Source organism: Macaca thibetana, chromosome 5, assembly GCF_024542745.1.
Source record: "Macaca thibetana thibetana isolate TM-01 chromosome 5, ASM2454274v1, whole genome shotgun sequence".
In the NCBI taxonomy this organism is placed as follows: Eukaryota; Metazoa; Chordata; class Mammalia; order Primates; family Cercopithecidae; genus Macaca; species Macaca thibetana.
This window is the reverse complement of record NC_065582.1, coordinates 176,845,349-176,863,228: the sequence shown is the minus strand read 5'-3', so window position 1 is coordinate 176,863,228 and position 17,880 is coordinate 176,845,349. Positions and strand designations below refer to the sequence as shown.

The window sequence follows — 17,880 nt, the reverse complement described above, 5'->3', positions numbered from 1 at the left end:
GGTAGACTGGGGACCCTGCCCAGCATTCCTCAATTAGGGGCTAGAGCATCATGAATGGGATGGTTCATCCCATAGGACTGTCCCACTTTATGCAGAGTTCCAGCATCCTTGGTCCCTGCCAACTCAATACCAGCAGAGAGCCCCAGTCATGTGACAGCCCCAAACACCTCTCACATTTGGGACACCCCCAAGGAGTATGTTACTGTTCCCTCCCCATCATGGTGAACTCTCACCTCCATCTATGCCCATGATGAAGCGTCCCAGGATGAGCATTTCAAAGGCTCCTGCCTGGAGCGAGCAGGCCATCAGCAATGCAGCAGAAATTGCAAACCCATTATTAGCCAGCAAAGTGTGCTTCCTGGAAAGAAAGGAGAGATCTGATGAAGACGTCTCACCATGAGGCGTGTCACTGAACTGTCCATCCCAGGAGCAGGAGCCAGGCCCTTCCGAAGGGTGAGCAGAGTAACACTCAAGCACAGTGTGGGGAGCACTGGCCTTGCCACCTCTGGCTGTGTGACCTTGAGCAAGGAACGTCATCCCCCTGGGTTCAGCTCTAGGGTCTACTAGGTCACTTCCAAAGGCACCATCAGCCTTGACATCTACGAATTCCCTGTGGTAGTATTTTATGGCATTAATTCTAGGACTATCATTTAACATTTCTGAAGTCAATGGTCATCTTATAATTCATGAGTCAGGGTCCAGGCAGGAAAATGGAAACCACTCGAGGTACTTTAGTGGAGATAATTTAACATACGGAATTGGTTAAGCAGATATTGGAGAACGGAGATGTCAAAAAGGAAGACCTCTAAAGAAGGGATGTTTCCCATGTGGTGCTGACACCTCAGGGGCCTGGAGGAGGGCCCCGAAGACCTCTGAGAGTGGGCACTGTCCACTAGACTCTTTCCTCTGAGGAGCAATATGATTCTGGTTCTGGAAATGGACAAAAGTTGGAAGCTGGAATCAATTGCCAATGTCATCACTGGGACTGGCAGGAAATTCAGAAAAACCTGAAAAAGCAAGTCTCTTCTCTCTCCTCTAGTGCCCCTGCTGGCAAAGGACAAATGGGGGTGCAGGTCCCAGCCCCAGCATCAGAGAGAGAGCGAACCCAGAAGGGTAAGTGTGGAGCTGGGAGACAACAGCTTGACAAGCAGCATAGCGTTCTACAACTTTAGTTGGCTCCCTCCCTCCCTCCCTCCCTCTCTTCCTTATTTCCTTTCCTTTCCAGTGACTCATAAAATAACAATACTCTTTAGACCCAATGGCATCTTAGATTTGATGAACTACAGTACTAAGTGCATGACTGGACTAATCCTCTCAAAGAAGATCAGGGAAATTTCCATGGCAATAATTATTATTAACAGCTCTGTGTCAGGACTGCCATCACTGTTTTACAAACACATGCCTAAGACCTCATGGCTCAAATACCTGACTTGTTTGGAAGTCTGGGGACCTGGATTCCTGCACCAGCTCTATCCTTCAGGAACTAGGAGACTTTGAACTTCATTGCTCTGTGTTTTCTTTTCCTCACTTTTGCAAAATGATCCTAAAAGCCCACATTTATTGAATTCTTGCTATAGGATAGACCCTGTTTTAAGTACTTTCCATGAGTAGTTCATTTAATCCTTAAAATGACCCAAAGAGATAGGTACTCTTATAATCTTTATTTTATAAACAAGTTAACTAGGTTGCTGGCAAGCTAGAAACTTGCTTTATTTTTAATTTTTATTTTTGAGACAGAGTCTCGCTCTACCGCCCAGGCTGGAGTGCATTGGCACAATCTCTGCTCACTGCAGCTTCCACTTCCCGGGTTCAAGCGATTCTCCTGCCTCAGCTTCCCGAGTAGCTGGGATTATAGGTATGCACCACCATACCCAGCTAATTTTTGTATTTTTAGTAGAGACAGGGTTTCACCATGTTGGCCAGGATGGTCTCAAACTTCTGATCTCAGGTGATCTGCCCGCCTCAGCCTCCCAAAGTGCTGGGATTACAGGTGTGAGCCACCACGCCCGGCCTAGAAACTTGTTTTAGGTCATGTAGTCAGTGAGTCAAGGAGTTGGGGAGATAATAAGCCCTTTACAGCTTATTTTTTTCCTATAGACTCAATGAGTTAGCAGATATTAAATTGTTTTGTAAATTGTGGGAAGCTAGGAACTTGATAGGGATCCTTTTAAAAATTACTTTTAGGAGTTAAATCTCTTGACTTGTAGTCCAGAGCCCTATCCACTCTTTCTGATTTGTTTCAAACTTTCCACTAATTTTTATTCTCTTTCTAGATCTTCCTGGAGAATTCCATGGTCAATGACTTTTGTAGCTCAATGACGATAGTACAAAGCTTGTTCACTGTAGTAGCCCGTGGTTGAGACAACCCAAGTGTCCATGAATAAAGGACTATTTAAATAAATTATAATACATCATATGGTGGGACATGATGCAGACATTAAAACAGAGGCAGCTTTCCATATTCTGATATGGAAAGATCTCTAAGATATACCAAGTACAAAGAGTAAGGTACAGAACTTTTTGTAAAATATGCAACAATTTATGTAAAAAAGTATCTGTGTGTGTGCATCTCTGTGTGTCTCTGTGTGTGTAGATTAGACACAAACCTTGGAAAAGACATACAAAAAACGGGTAACACCAGTTGCCTCCAAGGAGGGGAGCAGAATGGCTGGAGGACACAAATGGAAAGGAAACCCTTCACTTTATATTCAGTTGATCCCTTTGAAAGTTCAGCCACAGGAATGTATTAATTATTCAAAAAGAAATATAATTTTGCTTTTAAAGAATCCATTTAAATGGACCTCATGGTAGAAAATAGAAAGTCATTGACTTGGCAGACACTTAAAACCTCCATTCAAGATGCAGGTCCCTGATTCTGTGAGCAAGGTCACAAGCTCTGGGTGCAATCAAGATGAGCCTGAAGGTATTCGTTTCTGTTGGTGGAACCTCCACACACAGCAGCCACACACGACGCTGCTCAGAGTTCCTGGCTCTCCCTGCGGGCCTCTAAGGAACCTCCAGTTTCCTTATGGAGAAAGTGGGGCAGTGGGTGAGAGGAGGGGTGGGAGATAAGGCTTTGGAGTGGGGAACCCGGGCTGAAAGCGTGTTCTCCAGCTCAGTCAGCAAACAGTGAGGGTCAGACACTGGTATTCTGCTGGGAAAGGGAGTCATTCCTGTTCTCACCTCATGGACTTTACAGTCTAATTAGGAACACAGGCATCAAATACATTGTCCCACAAAAGCTTATTAAAAAGCAATCCTGACTTGTAGAAGTAAAGGCATCGAGGCTATGGGCGTGTACACCTGGGACCTGTGCGTCTCCTGCCTGCTTGTTCTCTAGTATCTGCTCTGTTTCCAAGGGAACTGCTCTCCCTGAATCCCCTGCCTTCTGGCTTCATAGGAGGAATTCCTGGTAGGATTGGCCACTCCTGGTAGGGTTCTGGCTTCCTGGGGGCTGGGGTGTTGACCAAGGAGAGGCCTTCATGGAGGACTGGGACGGGGAAAAGCAAGCTGCCCCACTCCCACCCTCTGTGACCATCGCAGGTGCAGCTCCTCTGTGGCTCCAGCCTTCTCTCTGTGGTCCCTGCCCCCTGCCCCTCCACCACGTGACCCTAGCTTTGGGGCCCAGAAATGCTGCCTCTCTCTTTGACCTTCCATCCAAGGGCAGAAGCATCCTGACTGCAAAACCTTTTTTTCTTTTTTAATTTCTCAGGACAAGCCAAAATATTCTCTCTGTAGCTCCCATCTATGGGCCTGTGGGTCTCAGTTCTACCAGTTGAGGCCTCACAGGGCAAATCTTCACTGGTGTAGGTTCTGGGGTAAGAAAAGTTTGTGATAAGACCGTCCAGATAGGTCAGGCAGGAGAGGAATGCAGTGGCCGGATTCTGAGGGTTCTTGGAGGTTGGGCAAAATGATGTGTTCATTAATCTGTAGACAGCGAGAATAAAGGGCTGGCGAGAAATCAGAACTCGACCCCCTAATCCCGTACACCTTCTCCACTGCCCTGCGACAGGCAGATTGGACATTGGATACTCAGATAATATTACTGATGATCTTAAGAGTACTGTGAGCCCCTCTGGGGCACCCTCAAGCCTGACTGCTTACTAGATTCACTAAACTAAACACAAATATCTAGATTCTCGGACCCACCCCTTAAGACTTGTGCTCCCTAGGACAGACTCAGTGTGAGACCTCTGGAATAGTGCAAGAAAGCTGACAGCTGTTACAGAGGCTGTATCCTTTAATCTTAGACACCTGTATCTGTCAATGTTAATGATCAATTCACAGAGCGGGTGGCAAAGGCTGTTGTCAGCTGAGGACGATCTCCTCCAGCCACCCCAAACTCACCTGCCCACCTGCGCCTGGGTGAGCTCTCCCTGCTCTGATCCAGGGCGTGCCAGTCTCCTCCCACATCAGATTTCACCTCCTCCTTCCCAGGCAGCCTCCACCCCAGTAAAGAATTCCTTCCAGCCAGGTGAAGTGGCTCACACCTGCAATCCCAGCGCTTTGAGAGAGCAAGGTGAGAGGGTCGCTTGACCCAGGAGTTTGAGACCAGCCTGGGCAACATAGTGAGACCTTGTCTCTACAAAAAGAAAAAAAAAAAAAGAAAAGAAAAGAAAAAGAAAAATTATCTGGATGTGGTGAAGCACCCCTGTAATCCCAGATACTTGGGAGGCTGAGGTGGGAGGATTGCTTGAGCCTGGGAGGTCAAGACTGCAGTGAGCCATGATTGCATCACTGCACTCCAGCCTAGGTGACAGAATGAGACCCTGTCTCAAAAGAAAAAAAAAATTCTTCCCTCTCAACTCATTCACCCCTGCACAAACACATCTCAGTACACATCTCAGCGCTGTCTCTCCTGGCCCTCATCCTCACAGCTACTGGCCCTTGCCTCTGTTCCTCTCCAAGTGAGACTCCTCGACAAACGTGGCCCCAGCTGTGTCCTGTCCTCACCCCCACGTGAATTAGTTGTTCCTACCACTCCATTGAGACTGCCTTTCTGAAGGCCATCAACATCTGCCTTGACAAATCCAGCGGCCAATTCTGCCTTTCCCTTGTACAGCCTCTCAGCAGCATGTGATATGTGGGCCACTCCCTCTCTGTTGAAACCTGGTCTTCTCTGGACATCTGCAACCCCACTCTCCCCTGTTTTCCCCCTCCCAGCCTCTCCTTCTGTGTTTAGGCTGATTTGTCCTCACCCCTCAACCTTGGGTGTCCCAGAGCTCCAGCTCATCTCTCCAGTCACTTTTCCATCTATATGCCCTCCCTGGGTAGTTTCATCCAGTCGCTTTGTCTCAGATGATGACAATTCCCACCTATGTCCCTGACCTGGATGGACTCTCCTCTCAACTCCAGACTCACATATTTAGCTGCCTCCTGGAATTCCCACTTGGAGGCCTAGGAGGTTTCTCAAAACAAGCACGTCCAAAACAGAACTCTTGGATCCCCACTACTAACCAGCCCCTGCAACGTGCACCAAACTCTTCTTTCCACAGCCCTCCCATCTGAGTAAATGAAGCCTCTGTCTTCTAAGTGGCCTAGGCCAAAAGTCTGGGAATAATATTTAAATCTTTTATTTTCTCAACAACCCATATCCAATCCATCACTGAGTGCTAGCTGCACTACTTCGAAAACAGATCCCAAATCAAACCACTTCTCCCATCTCCAGTCCCCCAGTGTGGCTGTGATCCAGCCACCATCAGCTCATTCATTACCAGTCACACCACTCTTGCCAACTCCAAACTCATCAGCCTTTTCACTGCCCTCTGGGTGCACAAGGCTGGCTCCTGACTCATGGCCCTTGTCCCTGCCATCCATCCCCTCTTCTCGTGACATCACGGTCTTATCTCACCAGGGTTTTAGCTCACATGTCACCTCCTGACACTGTCTGATGGCTGCTACCAACTGCAGAGCCCCTTTCCCTCAATCCTGTCACTCCATCTTCTCTGTTGCTCCTGGACTGCAGGGGGCAAGTGTGAAAGCAGGGGGACCAGCTGGGGAGCTACCACAACAGCTTAGTCAACCACTGGTAATGATTTGGACCAGGCTGGGAGCAATGCGCGTAGTGATAAGTGGTCAGATCCTAGCATATTTTGAAGACTGAGTTGGTGGGATTTGCTGATGGACTGGATAGAGGTGGATAGGCATAGAGGAGCCAAGGATGCCTCCAAAGGCTTTGGTCTGAACCCTTGCTTTGGACATGATGGTGTATTTTGTGCTAATGTTAAAATTGCATGAAAGGTTGTGAGAATGTTAAAATTACATGAAAGTCTGACTTGAAACATGTGCAAATGGGACTGCACACTCTCTGGGCTAGTTTATCATATTAATATATTCCTTCCCAAAATAACCCTCAGTCTGACAGCATTGCAGTGAGGATGGAAATGTGTGCAAATTCTTTGCAAAGCTGACTCACTGGGCTTCAGAGCAGGACTTTAATCATTGTTTCCATTTGTTTCCTGTGGATGGACAGCAACAGAAACAAGGGAGATCAATTCTGAAAGCAGAACTCCAGTGCCCCCAGAACTCCACCTGGGATGCCTGATTCATTGTTTTTAGCTTCTCCAATGGTGTAGAATCTTCCCAATGAAACCCAGAAAGTCATCAGCTCTCAAGGGGAAAAAGAGACCAAATACAAGGAAGAACGGTAGGGTGATGAGGAGATTGGAGGGCATGTCCCTTGAGAAGTGTCAAAGGGGCTGGAGACATTTCGCCTGGACAAGAGAAGGCCAGAGAAAGCATGAGAGCCACCTTCCTCCATGCCATGCTTTAACTTGGTGCAGAGCACCAGGACGGATTAGGGGAAGACACAGGGAATTCTACTTCAGTTTGAATTTGGAAAGTGCTTTTCATTAAGCCCTAGTAGACCAGAGAACCTATGGAAATAATGGCTTTCTCCATAGACCCTTCCAATAAATCTTCAGCCTGACTGGGCCTATAAGCCAAGATCATGCCTTGTTTCCACATCCCTCACCCTCCTCGTGTCCATCCATTCCTGCGTACCCAGCTTGAATTCCTTGGCTCATCCCTTTAAACATTGATATGCCCATCCACCCCCTTTCATTACATACGCCTGGCAAAAACCCCGCTGGTTAAATCTCTGTCTACCGGGCATCTACAAAGCTCAGGTTGGCTGTAGAAAAACCTACGACTGTGTTGTCCTGTCTCACCTGAAATTCATGACCACCAACCTCAAGAAGCTTTAAGGCTCCCCTGAGTCTACATATTCCCAGTCCATCCAGCACCCTTCTCTCCTAGAGGACTATTTCATATGTCTTCTCTCTCTCTTCAAATCCCCTATTTATCATTCTCAGCTGATGACCATGCTTTCTTTTTCACTGAGAACACAGAGGCAATCCCAAGAGACCCTTCCCACATGCCCTCTGCTTGTATTTCTGCACCTGCATCTGTGCCCAGACACCTGCCTTCCCTTGTTTTCCAGCCCTGGTGCAAACCATGTCCTCTCTCACCTGGGCTATTGCAAAGTTCTCCCAACCAGGCTCTGAGATCCCCTGATAACAGCACACCCTTCCAAATGCAAGTCAGATCAGTTCTTTAAAAGTTCCAGTGACTTCCCATTTTGCTCAGAGGAAGAGTCTCAACCCTGGCCCGCAAAGTCCTCAGGATCTGACTCCAAATATCCCATGTAGCTTCCTATGATTATCTCTACACTGACCTCCACTCTCATCTTCAAAGAAGTGGAGCCTCTTTCTGCCCCTGGGCCTTTGCACCTGCTGCCTTCTCCGCTTGGAGAGCTATTTCCCAGGGTTGGGCATGGCTCACTCCCGTGCTTCCTTCAGTGCTCCCTGCACAAGTCAGCATTTTAGAGACCCTTTGGAACAAAGTGGTGAGCTCTTCACCCTCCCCAGCATCTTCTGACCTCTTTGGGCTGCTCTATTTTCTGCATTGGTACTTGTCACAGGCCGAATGGCACAGTCCACATGCTTGTCACTTGGCTGTGCTCCCTGCTTGGCTGCATGCTTCAGGAGGACAGGGACTTTGGCAGCTTTGCTCATGCCTGAGTGCTTGGCGTATAGAAAGCACTCAACAGATACGTGGTGAGTAAATAAATGGATGAGGGAACGGAAAGCGTGCAAGCATACAAGGATGCTCAGATGCAAGCAAGGATGGCCACACTGGGGAGTTGTGGGAGAAAAATTCAAGCATCGAGCATTCTCCACCCATCCTTCCATTTATCCAACCAACGTCTACTGCTTGCCTGCTGCACACAAGCTGCTGTGTTGGGAGCTAGGGGCCATAAATACACATGGTTCTTATGTCGAAGAGCTCCCTTATCAGGCAAGAGACAGGAACATAATGAGTACAACCCAAAATGCCAAGTGACATAACACAGGGAACCAAAAGTCCTGTGTGAGCTCAGAGAAGGCCAGTATTTGGTTCTGGTAGATGTGTGCTAGGCAGTGGGGGACAGGGGTGAAGATTTCTTATGATTTCTATCCCTGCTTTCCCGGCTCATGCATCTGTAATACCAAAGGGGTTGTGTCCATAATAAAACAAATCGGTGATGCAGGGACAGCTTGTACCATTGAAGCCTCATGTTTTGGATGTGTTGACGCTTTGTTTTACACTCTGGAACCCTGCCTTCCCGAAGTCTTCTGGTCTTATCTATCATGCCCAGGCTTTCTCCTTATGTCCCATCATGAACCCGTTTCCTTCTTCCAGAGTTCTTGCCATTCTCACTATGCTAGTCAAGTCTTCTAAGGCTGGGAGAAGCAGGGTTGAGGATCAGGTTTCCCAGCTGGCTGGTATCTACCTATCCCCTCAGGGATTTCCCCAGCTCAATGAATGCTGGCTTCTAAAGGCTCAGGGTTGACTCTTCTCCAGAAGATTGACATTGGCTCCGAAGGTGGATCCCCCTCTCCCGGGGCTTCCTGCAGCGAGTGACAGATGAGTGGTAGGGGCGGATGCAGCCCCTTACTTCAAGTTGGGTGACTCTGTGTTGTGATTATATCCCAGAACTCCCCCAGATGAGGCTAAACTTGACTGGGGAGTGCAGCCTTGCCTGGCTCCTTCCCCTGTTGCTTTCTGCTTTCCTCACCTTAAAGATTACTCCTGAAGAGCCCTTCCTCCACAAGCCATGTGCACATCCCAACCCCTGTCTCAGGCTCTGCTTCTGGGCAATTGACTTTCTGAGACAATTACAGCCTGAAAGTCATGGACTGAACTGTGTTCCTGCCCCCTGGTTGAGAACCCTTGAATGCATGTAACCTCGCTCAGGCCAAGGAGATTCATGCCTGGGACTTTAATTACAATGATCGGAAGGAGAATTTCCACCAAACTGGGGCCACCTTGCACCTCCACAGGAGAGAATGCCTGACAATGAAGCCAACACAAAGCAAGCTAAATTTAGAGGTGGAGAAAGAGACAGATTTGGATGTTTTTAAGGCTCGCCTGTTAAAGCCCTAACCCCTAATGTGACTGCATTTGGGGACAGGGCCTTTAAAGAGGCAATTAAGCTAAAATGAGGTCATAAGGAAGCCACCCTAATGTGGGATGACTGGTGTCCTTATAAGAAGAGGAAGGGACACCAGGGATGCACACACACAGGGAGCACACAGCGAGAAAGCAGCCATCTGCAAGCCAAGGAGAGAGGCCTCGGGAGGAAAAGACTTGCCGACACTTTGATCTTGGCCTTCCAGCCTCCAGAACTGTGAGAAAATGAATGTTGTTGAAGCCACTCCATCTGTGTATTCTGACACGGCAGCCTGGGCTAACCAATGCAGGCTTGCCACATGCACTGCAGGCTCCTCCAGCAGGCACCTAGAGAGACACAGTTATTTTCTACTACTATAAAATAAAGATGCCTTTTAGAGGGTTGAAGTAGAAAAAGATGAGGGGAAAAATAGTTCTTGAGAATCTGCTGTTTCCCTGGAGTGATGTATGGGATGCCTGTTATTGGTGCTTGCCCAACCTCCATCTTTCCTCTGGGAGGAGTTCCTCGAATTTCCACCAAGAAACCTTCCTGCCTGTCTCCACCTAACCATGGCTTCAGGAAACAGAAGGAAGTAGATGGATGTAAGATATATTTTGAGAGTAGAATAGGCAGGACTTCCTGGGTGATTGGCTCCAGGTTTGAGAACAGAGGGTGCTGCAGAAAGTGAAAGAAGAACACAGAAGATTCCCAGGTTTCAGACGTAAGCAAATGGTCTGATGGAAGGAAATGAGGTGAGGAGGGGAGACACCCTCTGCTTGCGAGGTATTTATCTTCTTTCTGTTTTCTCTTTCCTTCTGGCTTCACAACTATCTTACTGATAGCATGGAGTGAGGATAGAATATATTATCAACAGCTACAGCTATTTATATTGATGATGAAGTTTCCAGACCTCAGTGTGCAAGATACTGATCTACATCATGCACTGACTCATTCAACAAACATGTGCTGAGTACTGGGCCCTGAGCTAGACACAGAGATGAACATACGGAACATAACCCTGGATCTCAAAGATCTTCCATCCACTGGAGCTGATAATGCATTGTGTCATTTAAGGATGCTCCTGGCTGCAAGTAACAGGAAACCTCAACTCAAAATAGCTGAACAATGAGGACACTTACAGAAATGCAAATTTACAGGAGTGGTGAGCTTCAAGGAAGGCCGATCTAGTGGCTCAGAATGGCCAAGAATCCAGGTGCCACCTGGTTGCTTCACTCTGCTTTCCATAGTTTTGACCTCATCCTAAGGCAGCATGCGCTCACAATTGTAGGATGGCTCCTGGTAGCAGTTTCGGCCACATGCTTTTCTATTCATGCATGGCTGGAGAAAGTAACGTCGACCTCTCATAGATCTCTTGGTGCTAAGAGGAACTTTCCCGGAAGCTTCTAACAAACTTCTCTTTATGTCCTACTGGGCATAGTTGGGGCACAGATCCCTTACTATACCAGTGTGGAATGGGACTCATCAGCCTGTACCTCTGCCCCTGAATTCCTTTCCTTTATCTCCTCCTCCCTACCTGAGTGAATGGGACCACCATTCTCCAGTTGCTCAGCCAGAAACCACGAAGTCATTCTTAACTCCTGCCCTTGATCCAATTTCCTCAACTAATCCACCCTCACTCATCCCTGACTGTTAGGGTTGAATTGTATCTAACCCTATACCTCCAGATTTATATACTAATGTCCTAACTCCCCATATCTCAGAATGGGTCCTTATTTGAAATAGGGTCACTGCAGGTATAACTAATGAAGATGAGGTCATATTGGAATAAGGCCCACCCTACTCCACTATGACTGGTGTCCTTTATAGAAAGAGGACACAAAGACAGACACTGGTACACAGTGAATTTTGTTCCCCTCCAAACTTCATATGTTGAAGTCCTAATCCCTAGTACCTCAGAATGTGACCTTATTTGGAGAGTCTTTACAAAGCAAATAACATTAAAATGAGGTCATTAGAGTGGGCCCTAATCCAACATGACTGGTACCCTGATAAAAAGGGGAAATGTGGAGATAGGCACAGGAGGAAGATGATGTAAAGAGGCATGGGGAGAAGATGGCCATCTGTGAGCCAGAGAGAGGGGGCTGGCACTGAGCCTTTCTTCAAAGCCCTCAGAAGGAACCCACTCTGCCAACACCTTGATCTTGGACTTCTGGCCTCTAGAACTATGGAATAACACATTTCTGTTCTTTCAGTCGCTCAGTCCATGGTACTTTGTTACAGCAGCTCTAGAAAACTAATATATTGCCTGGCTTCAAAAAGGCTTCTCACCACTTCCACCATTCCACCACTCAACTGGTCCAAACTGCCATCCCCTCACTGGGGCTACCAGGACACTGATTCCTGAGCCCTCATTAGGGTGCTACCAGCAGCCTTCAGAATGACCACTGTGTTCTCTCTCAGTGGCTGGACATTTACCTGACATTGACCACTTAGTCAATGTCAAGGCTTTATGTCCTCTATTGGACATTTATCTGCCTTTTAGGCTCACCAGCATCAGAAGCCCTCTTCCCACCTGGAAGACTTTGCTGCCTTAGAATCCTGAGTGGGAAACAGAGGACACATCACTACAGAAGCTAAACATGCCAGACATTCGCTCTCCCAGCATCCCTTGCAGCTGGAAGTGGACATGTGACTAAGGCTCAGCCAATCAGACGCCAGAACTTTGACCAAGGTGCTAGTGGGGCTAAGACATGGGGCTGAGAAGGATTCTCCAGCAGCAGAGGGAGCTCTGGTGAGATTGGGTTTGGGGGCAGCAATGTCCTGTGCCAGCGGTGCAGTCAACAGCAGTGGTGGCTGCAGAGGAGCCCATAGGACCAGCTCTGGGAATGATTTAGGGTAGGATCTCCAGCTACAGAGCTTCCAAGCCAGGCTCTCCAGCCCTCCCACTGATCCTGTGGGCAACCTACTCTTCTCAACAACTTTTTCGGCTTTAATCAGATTAAGTTGATGTTGTTCCTTACAACTACAGAAATACAGAAACTCTAGCAAAGCACATAAATAATCTCACTTCACCCTCACGACAGCCCTAGTGGTAAAAGCCCTCATTTACAAACAAGGCGCCTGAGAGTTATATAACCTGCCCACAGTCACAGCTTATATGCGCTGGAGAGGCTTTTGTGCTGGAGCTGCCAAACTTCAGGGCACAAATGCAACTGCTCCACAAACTGAACTCTTGAACTCATGATTAAGATGTAAAAGTTAAGCAGATAAACCTAATGGTGCATTTATTGATTTAAGAGTAAATATTGGCTGGGCGCAGTGGCTCATACCTGTAATTCCAGCACTTTGGGAGGCCAAGGCGGGCAGATCACCTGAGGTTAGGAGTTTGAGACCAGCCTGGCCAACATGGTGATACCCCATCTCTACTAAAAATACAAAAATTAGCTGGGTGTAGTGGCGCATGCCTGTAGTCCCAGCTACTCAGGAGGCTGAGGCTGGGGAATTACTTGAACCCTGGAGGCAGAGGTTGCAGGGAGCTGAGATTGCGCCACTGAACTCCAGCCTGGGTGACCGAGCGAGATTCCATCTAAAAAAAAAAAAAAAGTAATTATTAACTATATCAACTAAGCCTTTGCTATGGACTGGATACTCTGTCAGACCCCAGTGAATACAGCAGCAACTACCCCCAAGGACTACAGAGTCTAACAGGAGAAACAGTGATGATTGCTAAGCGCAAGGATTAGAGGGGCCACAGCAAGACAGGGGGTAGAGGCTGCCCCAAGAACTACTGCAAGTACCTACAGAGTAAAGACCCTTCAGAGAAGCTGGCATACGTAATGAGTATCCAGGACTTCACAGACACCCCTCCTGCCACCTGATGAGCAGGAGACCTCCGCATGTGCAAGGTCATTCTTGCACGTGAACTTGGTCCCTATGGCACTCTTAGACTAATTCAAGCTATTGCAGCTGTCTTGCAAGGAGTCTGGCTAATACCCACCCTGGAAGGCCTCAGTAATGACTGGTTTCCTGGAATTAATGTAAGGAAACGAAAAGGATGCTGATCGGGAGGAAATTTTCTCTTTTCCTTTGTGTTGGCACTGCACTCAGGATCCTGGTGGGAAAACAGGGTTTTCAGCTCACCCACTGCCAAGCATTGCTTTGGGAGTCTGCGCAAGTTGCTTACTGTGACGTCGGGAAATGGCCGACAGAAGCCTCTACAGACTCTGGAGGGGCTGGAAGCCTTGACACATAGCCTGGGTCCCCTGCAGGAACACTTTTCTCAAAAGTTCCCTGCAAGCTGTTTGTAAGCCAATGCTTGTCTTCCAGGTCTGAATTCAGCAATAGCCCAGGTGAAAGGCCTTGTTACCCCAAGGCTGAAGCCCGTGATGAAGTTTGCTCAGAGAATTCACTGCACAAACATTCCCCAAGCTTGAGATTTGTGAACCTCACATATGTGAACACATGACTGGTGATGCATGATACAGAATGGGTGCTTAAATAAGAATTTGTTTTGAGTTTTTGCTGTGCGGCAGTAACCATATAATAATAAAACAGGTAACCCACACATCATAGTTACAATATGCAGTGTACTATTCTAAGAACTGGAGGCATACTGACTCACTTCCTGCCCTCCACAAGGGTACTATTTGTTACCTCTGTTTTGGGCAGATGAGGTGTCTGAGCCACAGAGCCACAAGCAGCCCTCCCAACCTCACACCACTGGCATGCCCCAGGGAGCCAGGATCCAGAGTCCATCTCTTAACCGTTACTTTTTCCAGTTCTAAGTGTAGAAAATACAAAGATGATGATATCAATACCTCTGTTTTAGGGGAGAAGAGGAGACATGGAATGAAGATTGGCTGACTGCTAAGTATGTATCAGACATTTGGATATCTCATCTCATTCAAACCTTGTAGCCATCCTGAGAAGTTTCATTCACAACAGAGAACTCTGGAGTGGAGAAACACATCCCAAAGCCATGCCAAAGATGGTAGAACTGCAGGGCCTGCTAGACCGCACAGTGCTCTTCTCTTCCTGGACACACTGCCAGGCCACCTTACCGAGTCCCTTGCATCTAGGTGGGGCCATATGACTACTTCTCAAGCAAGGAGTGTGAGTATAAGGGACATGTGTCACCTCCACCAAGACATTTTGAGTCTGTTTGCCTGCTCCACGCTTGCTCCTGTCAGCTGGCCAGCCGCAGAGGAACCAGCAGAGGACTCCAAAGTCCTAGAGAATGGTGGAACCACTTCACTTAAGGAATTGGGGTCCCTGAATGGCTTCATGGAACAGAGTGTTCCCGCTCATCTCCTTCAAATGAGGTGATATAAATGAAAACTTTCATTGTGTTAAGCCACTGAGATACAGGGGCTTGTTTATTATAGCAGCAAGTTTACCCTGCTGACGTAATCAACCCAACTACAGAGCCCATGCCATCACAATTGCACTGTGACCTGAGGCTTCAAGAAGGAGGAGAGATTTAGGCCAAGTCATAAAGGCTTGGAGATATAAGCCTTTACCTAGAGCTTTCCTTTTATGTGTTGGGAGAACTTGCTCTTGTTTGAAGAAAACATTCTGCAATAAAAATTTGCTTTAAGACCGCTGTGGTAGGTAATCTCTAGGCCTGCTTTGGGACATCTCACTCATTCGTATCTCACTTGGGATTCCTTGTATTACTTTTTCATTCAGCAAACAACCACGAGGCACACTCTTGTATCTTTCTGTCTGACTTCACAGGTCTGCTTCCTCACTACCAGGGGCCCAGCTTCCCATCCTGTCTTCTAGATACAAATTACGCTGTTTCTTGCCTTCAAGGAGTTCAAGATCTAGTGGAGACAGTAGCCAAGTAAACATACAATTATAACATGGAGTAAAAATGCCATGATAGTAGGAAGCCAAGAAAGGCTGTGGAATCCAAGTCAAGCAAGCAAGAAGGGCAGATGGAGTGGGCTCAGGTGGAGGATGACAGACAGAGTGAACAGAATTATTGAAGGTGCAGAAACTGGAGACCACAGGTTGCCACAGAGGAGCTGTAAAAGACACAGTGGGTTGGAAGGTGGCCCAGTAGAAGTTTGGAGGTTGCCTGTACCTGGCTTTGCCTGCCAGTCTCAGGAGTGTACACAAAATTCTGTGGGCACTGGGGAGCCATTGGAGGGTTTTAGCATGGAATTGACAGCTCTAATTTGTGGTTAAAAAGGTTCTTCATAGGTGCAGTGTGAAGGCCATTTCAGGAATTAGACTACAGGCTGCTAGGCCTGTTAGGAAGCTCCTGCAATTGATATAAGATGATGAGTCTGATCAAAATTGTTATGAGTTGATGCAGAAGTATTGATGTTACGGCTAGTACTAACTACAGCCTAACAATTGAATAAGAGGCTACATGGTTAAAACAAAGGAGGCTTAACACAGAGCCAAGAGTTCTGGCTTTAACACTTGCTTGCACCACTGAGTCTTTCTGTGATCTTGGGTGATCTTCAGCAATCTGTGTGCCTCTCTGGCAGTGCTGTCAATGTTAAGGGTCCTTGGAATTGGCTTTATTCCACTCTCAGCTCTGCCGCTTCTTTGCTGGGTGACCTTAAGTAAGTTACTTAACCTCTCTGTGCCTCAGGTTCCTCATCTGTTAAATTGTTGCCCTCCTTAAAGAGTTATTGTGAAGATTTAATGAGAGAATGAAGATACAGCACAGTGCTGGGCTGATATGAAGTACATAATAAAAACTGGAAGTTGGGGTGGTTAGTGATAGTGTTGTTGATATTATTATTTCTATATTTGTAAAATAAGGGGACTAGACTCATTTATTTGTCAGATTCAAGAATCCACGAATCATTTACCATTATCTCCCAGGCCAGGAACATGGAGGCCAAGCTTCTGGACATAAAATTGAACTCTGCAATTCCCAGCCAAGAAGACTGGCTTAGAACATCTCCAAATAATAAAAGAAATTGCCAGACAATGGGAGGCAAATTATCTTGTAGCCTGTTTAACAATACTAATGTGTCTTACTGATTCACACAGAGCCTCTCATGAACTCCCTTGGAATTATTCTCAGGAGTGCTATAAAAATACATGGAAGTAGAACACTTGGTGGCCGGGCCAGAGTACACACACCATTGCATAAGAGAGGAAGTCATGCCACAATGCCTTAGGGTTTTATAAAGACAGTCTGCACCACTGAACACACCGCCACAGGGAAGAACGCAGTCCAGAAGTCCTCTAAAAAGTGCCTGTTGCTGAACCAGGCCCTCTGAAGTTAGGGCCACACAAGAACAAAATTCCACAATCCCAGCAGTGCTACCTAATGTAGCCTGGCTCCCCGAGGTAAGGCCTCCTGTGTAGAAAAGAGCTTGCACAGCAGGCCTGAGACTTCTCTTCCTAGAAAAACCTGCTGCAGGGTAAGCCCTGGGCTTGCATCTGGGAATCTAGATGTTGGAAGGGTTGCCACCGTTCCCAGATCTGGTAAGAGTGACTCAATGTACCTAAACTGTGCAAACAGTGTGGCTTATGCTGTCTCAGTATGGCTTATATCTGCTTTCTTTCTGGAAATCTGGAATTTTCTGCATGCCAAGCAGAGAGTGCCTAGATGACCACCCCCCAATAAAAACCCTGGACTCCGAGTCTCTAATGAGTTTCCTTGTTAGACAAATTTTACATGAGTTGTCATAACTTGTTGCTGTGGGGACGAAGTGCATCCCGCGAGGCTCTGCTGGAGGAGTTCTTTGGAGCTTGCCCCTGGTTTCCTCTGGACTTCACCCCTGCACCTCTTCCTCTGCTGACTTAGCATTGTGTGCCACCATTGTGGGCAGTCATAGCTGTGAGCACTTCCGCATTCCTGTGCCAATTCCTGTGCCAATGCCTGTGACTCACGCCAGGGAATTATCCTACCTGAAGGTGGTGTTCGGAGCCCTCAGTACACCTCCCTTGTGCTAAGAAAAACACTCAGCTCCCATTTTGGCTTGACTTGATCATTGGGTTTGCAGGTTTGTGGTATTTTTTCCTCCTCCCCAAGTGATTCTCCCGGAGGAGCCTGGCTGACTCACTGGGAAAGAGGCTCCTGTGCCTCCAGACACCTGAGACGATTTTGTTTCCACAGCTAGCTTTCAGAATGAAATGAAACATGATGAAAGAGGAGACATCAGTTACAAGCAACAGCCAGGCAAGTAAGGCTTTCAGAGCCTCCTGGGTTTCCCCTCATCCACCTTTGCAGTGAGGGGGCAGCCAAAAGCTTGGGTTTAATGAGGGGAAACATAAAGAAGGTAAATTTCATTGTCTGTTTGGCCCCAGGCAGAAGCAGAGAAGTGAATGCACTCCCAATATCGTTTTTATTCAATCACAATCCTGAGCCTACCTCCTGCTGGAACATTCTTCTGAGAGGTTGCATAGCTGTGTTTACAGGGGACAGTGCATTGACGCAGACTTGAGATGATATTTTGCTCTCCTTTTTGCATATCCTCCGGTTGGCCAAAATGAAAAGGGCAAACTGTTTTCAT

General features: G+C 47.3%; 2 protein-coding genes across 3 annotated transcripts in view; both read right to left on the bottom strand.

Annotated features, from left to right (window-relative positions):
* Positions 1-17,880, bottom strand: part of SLC2A9 (solute carrier family 2 member 9) — a 199,004-nt gene that overhangs the window by 155,504 nt on the left and 25,620 nt on the right. The window contains 2 exon segments of the mRNA XM_050789970.1: positions 234-358; positions 839-930. Of these exon segments, the coding sequence (XP_050645927.1) occupies positions 234-358; positions 839-930 (217 nt within the window).
* The window catches only part of NSG1 (neuronal vesicle trafficking associated 1), a 556,677-nt gene that overhangs the window by 525,359 nt on the left and 13,438 nt on the right, over positions 1-17,880 (bottom strand). The gene's annotated exons all lie outside the window — the stretch shown is intronic.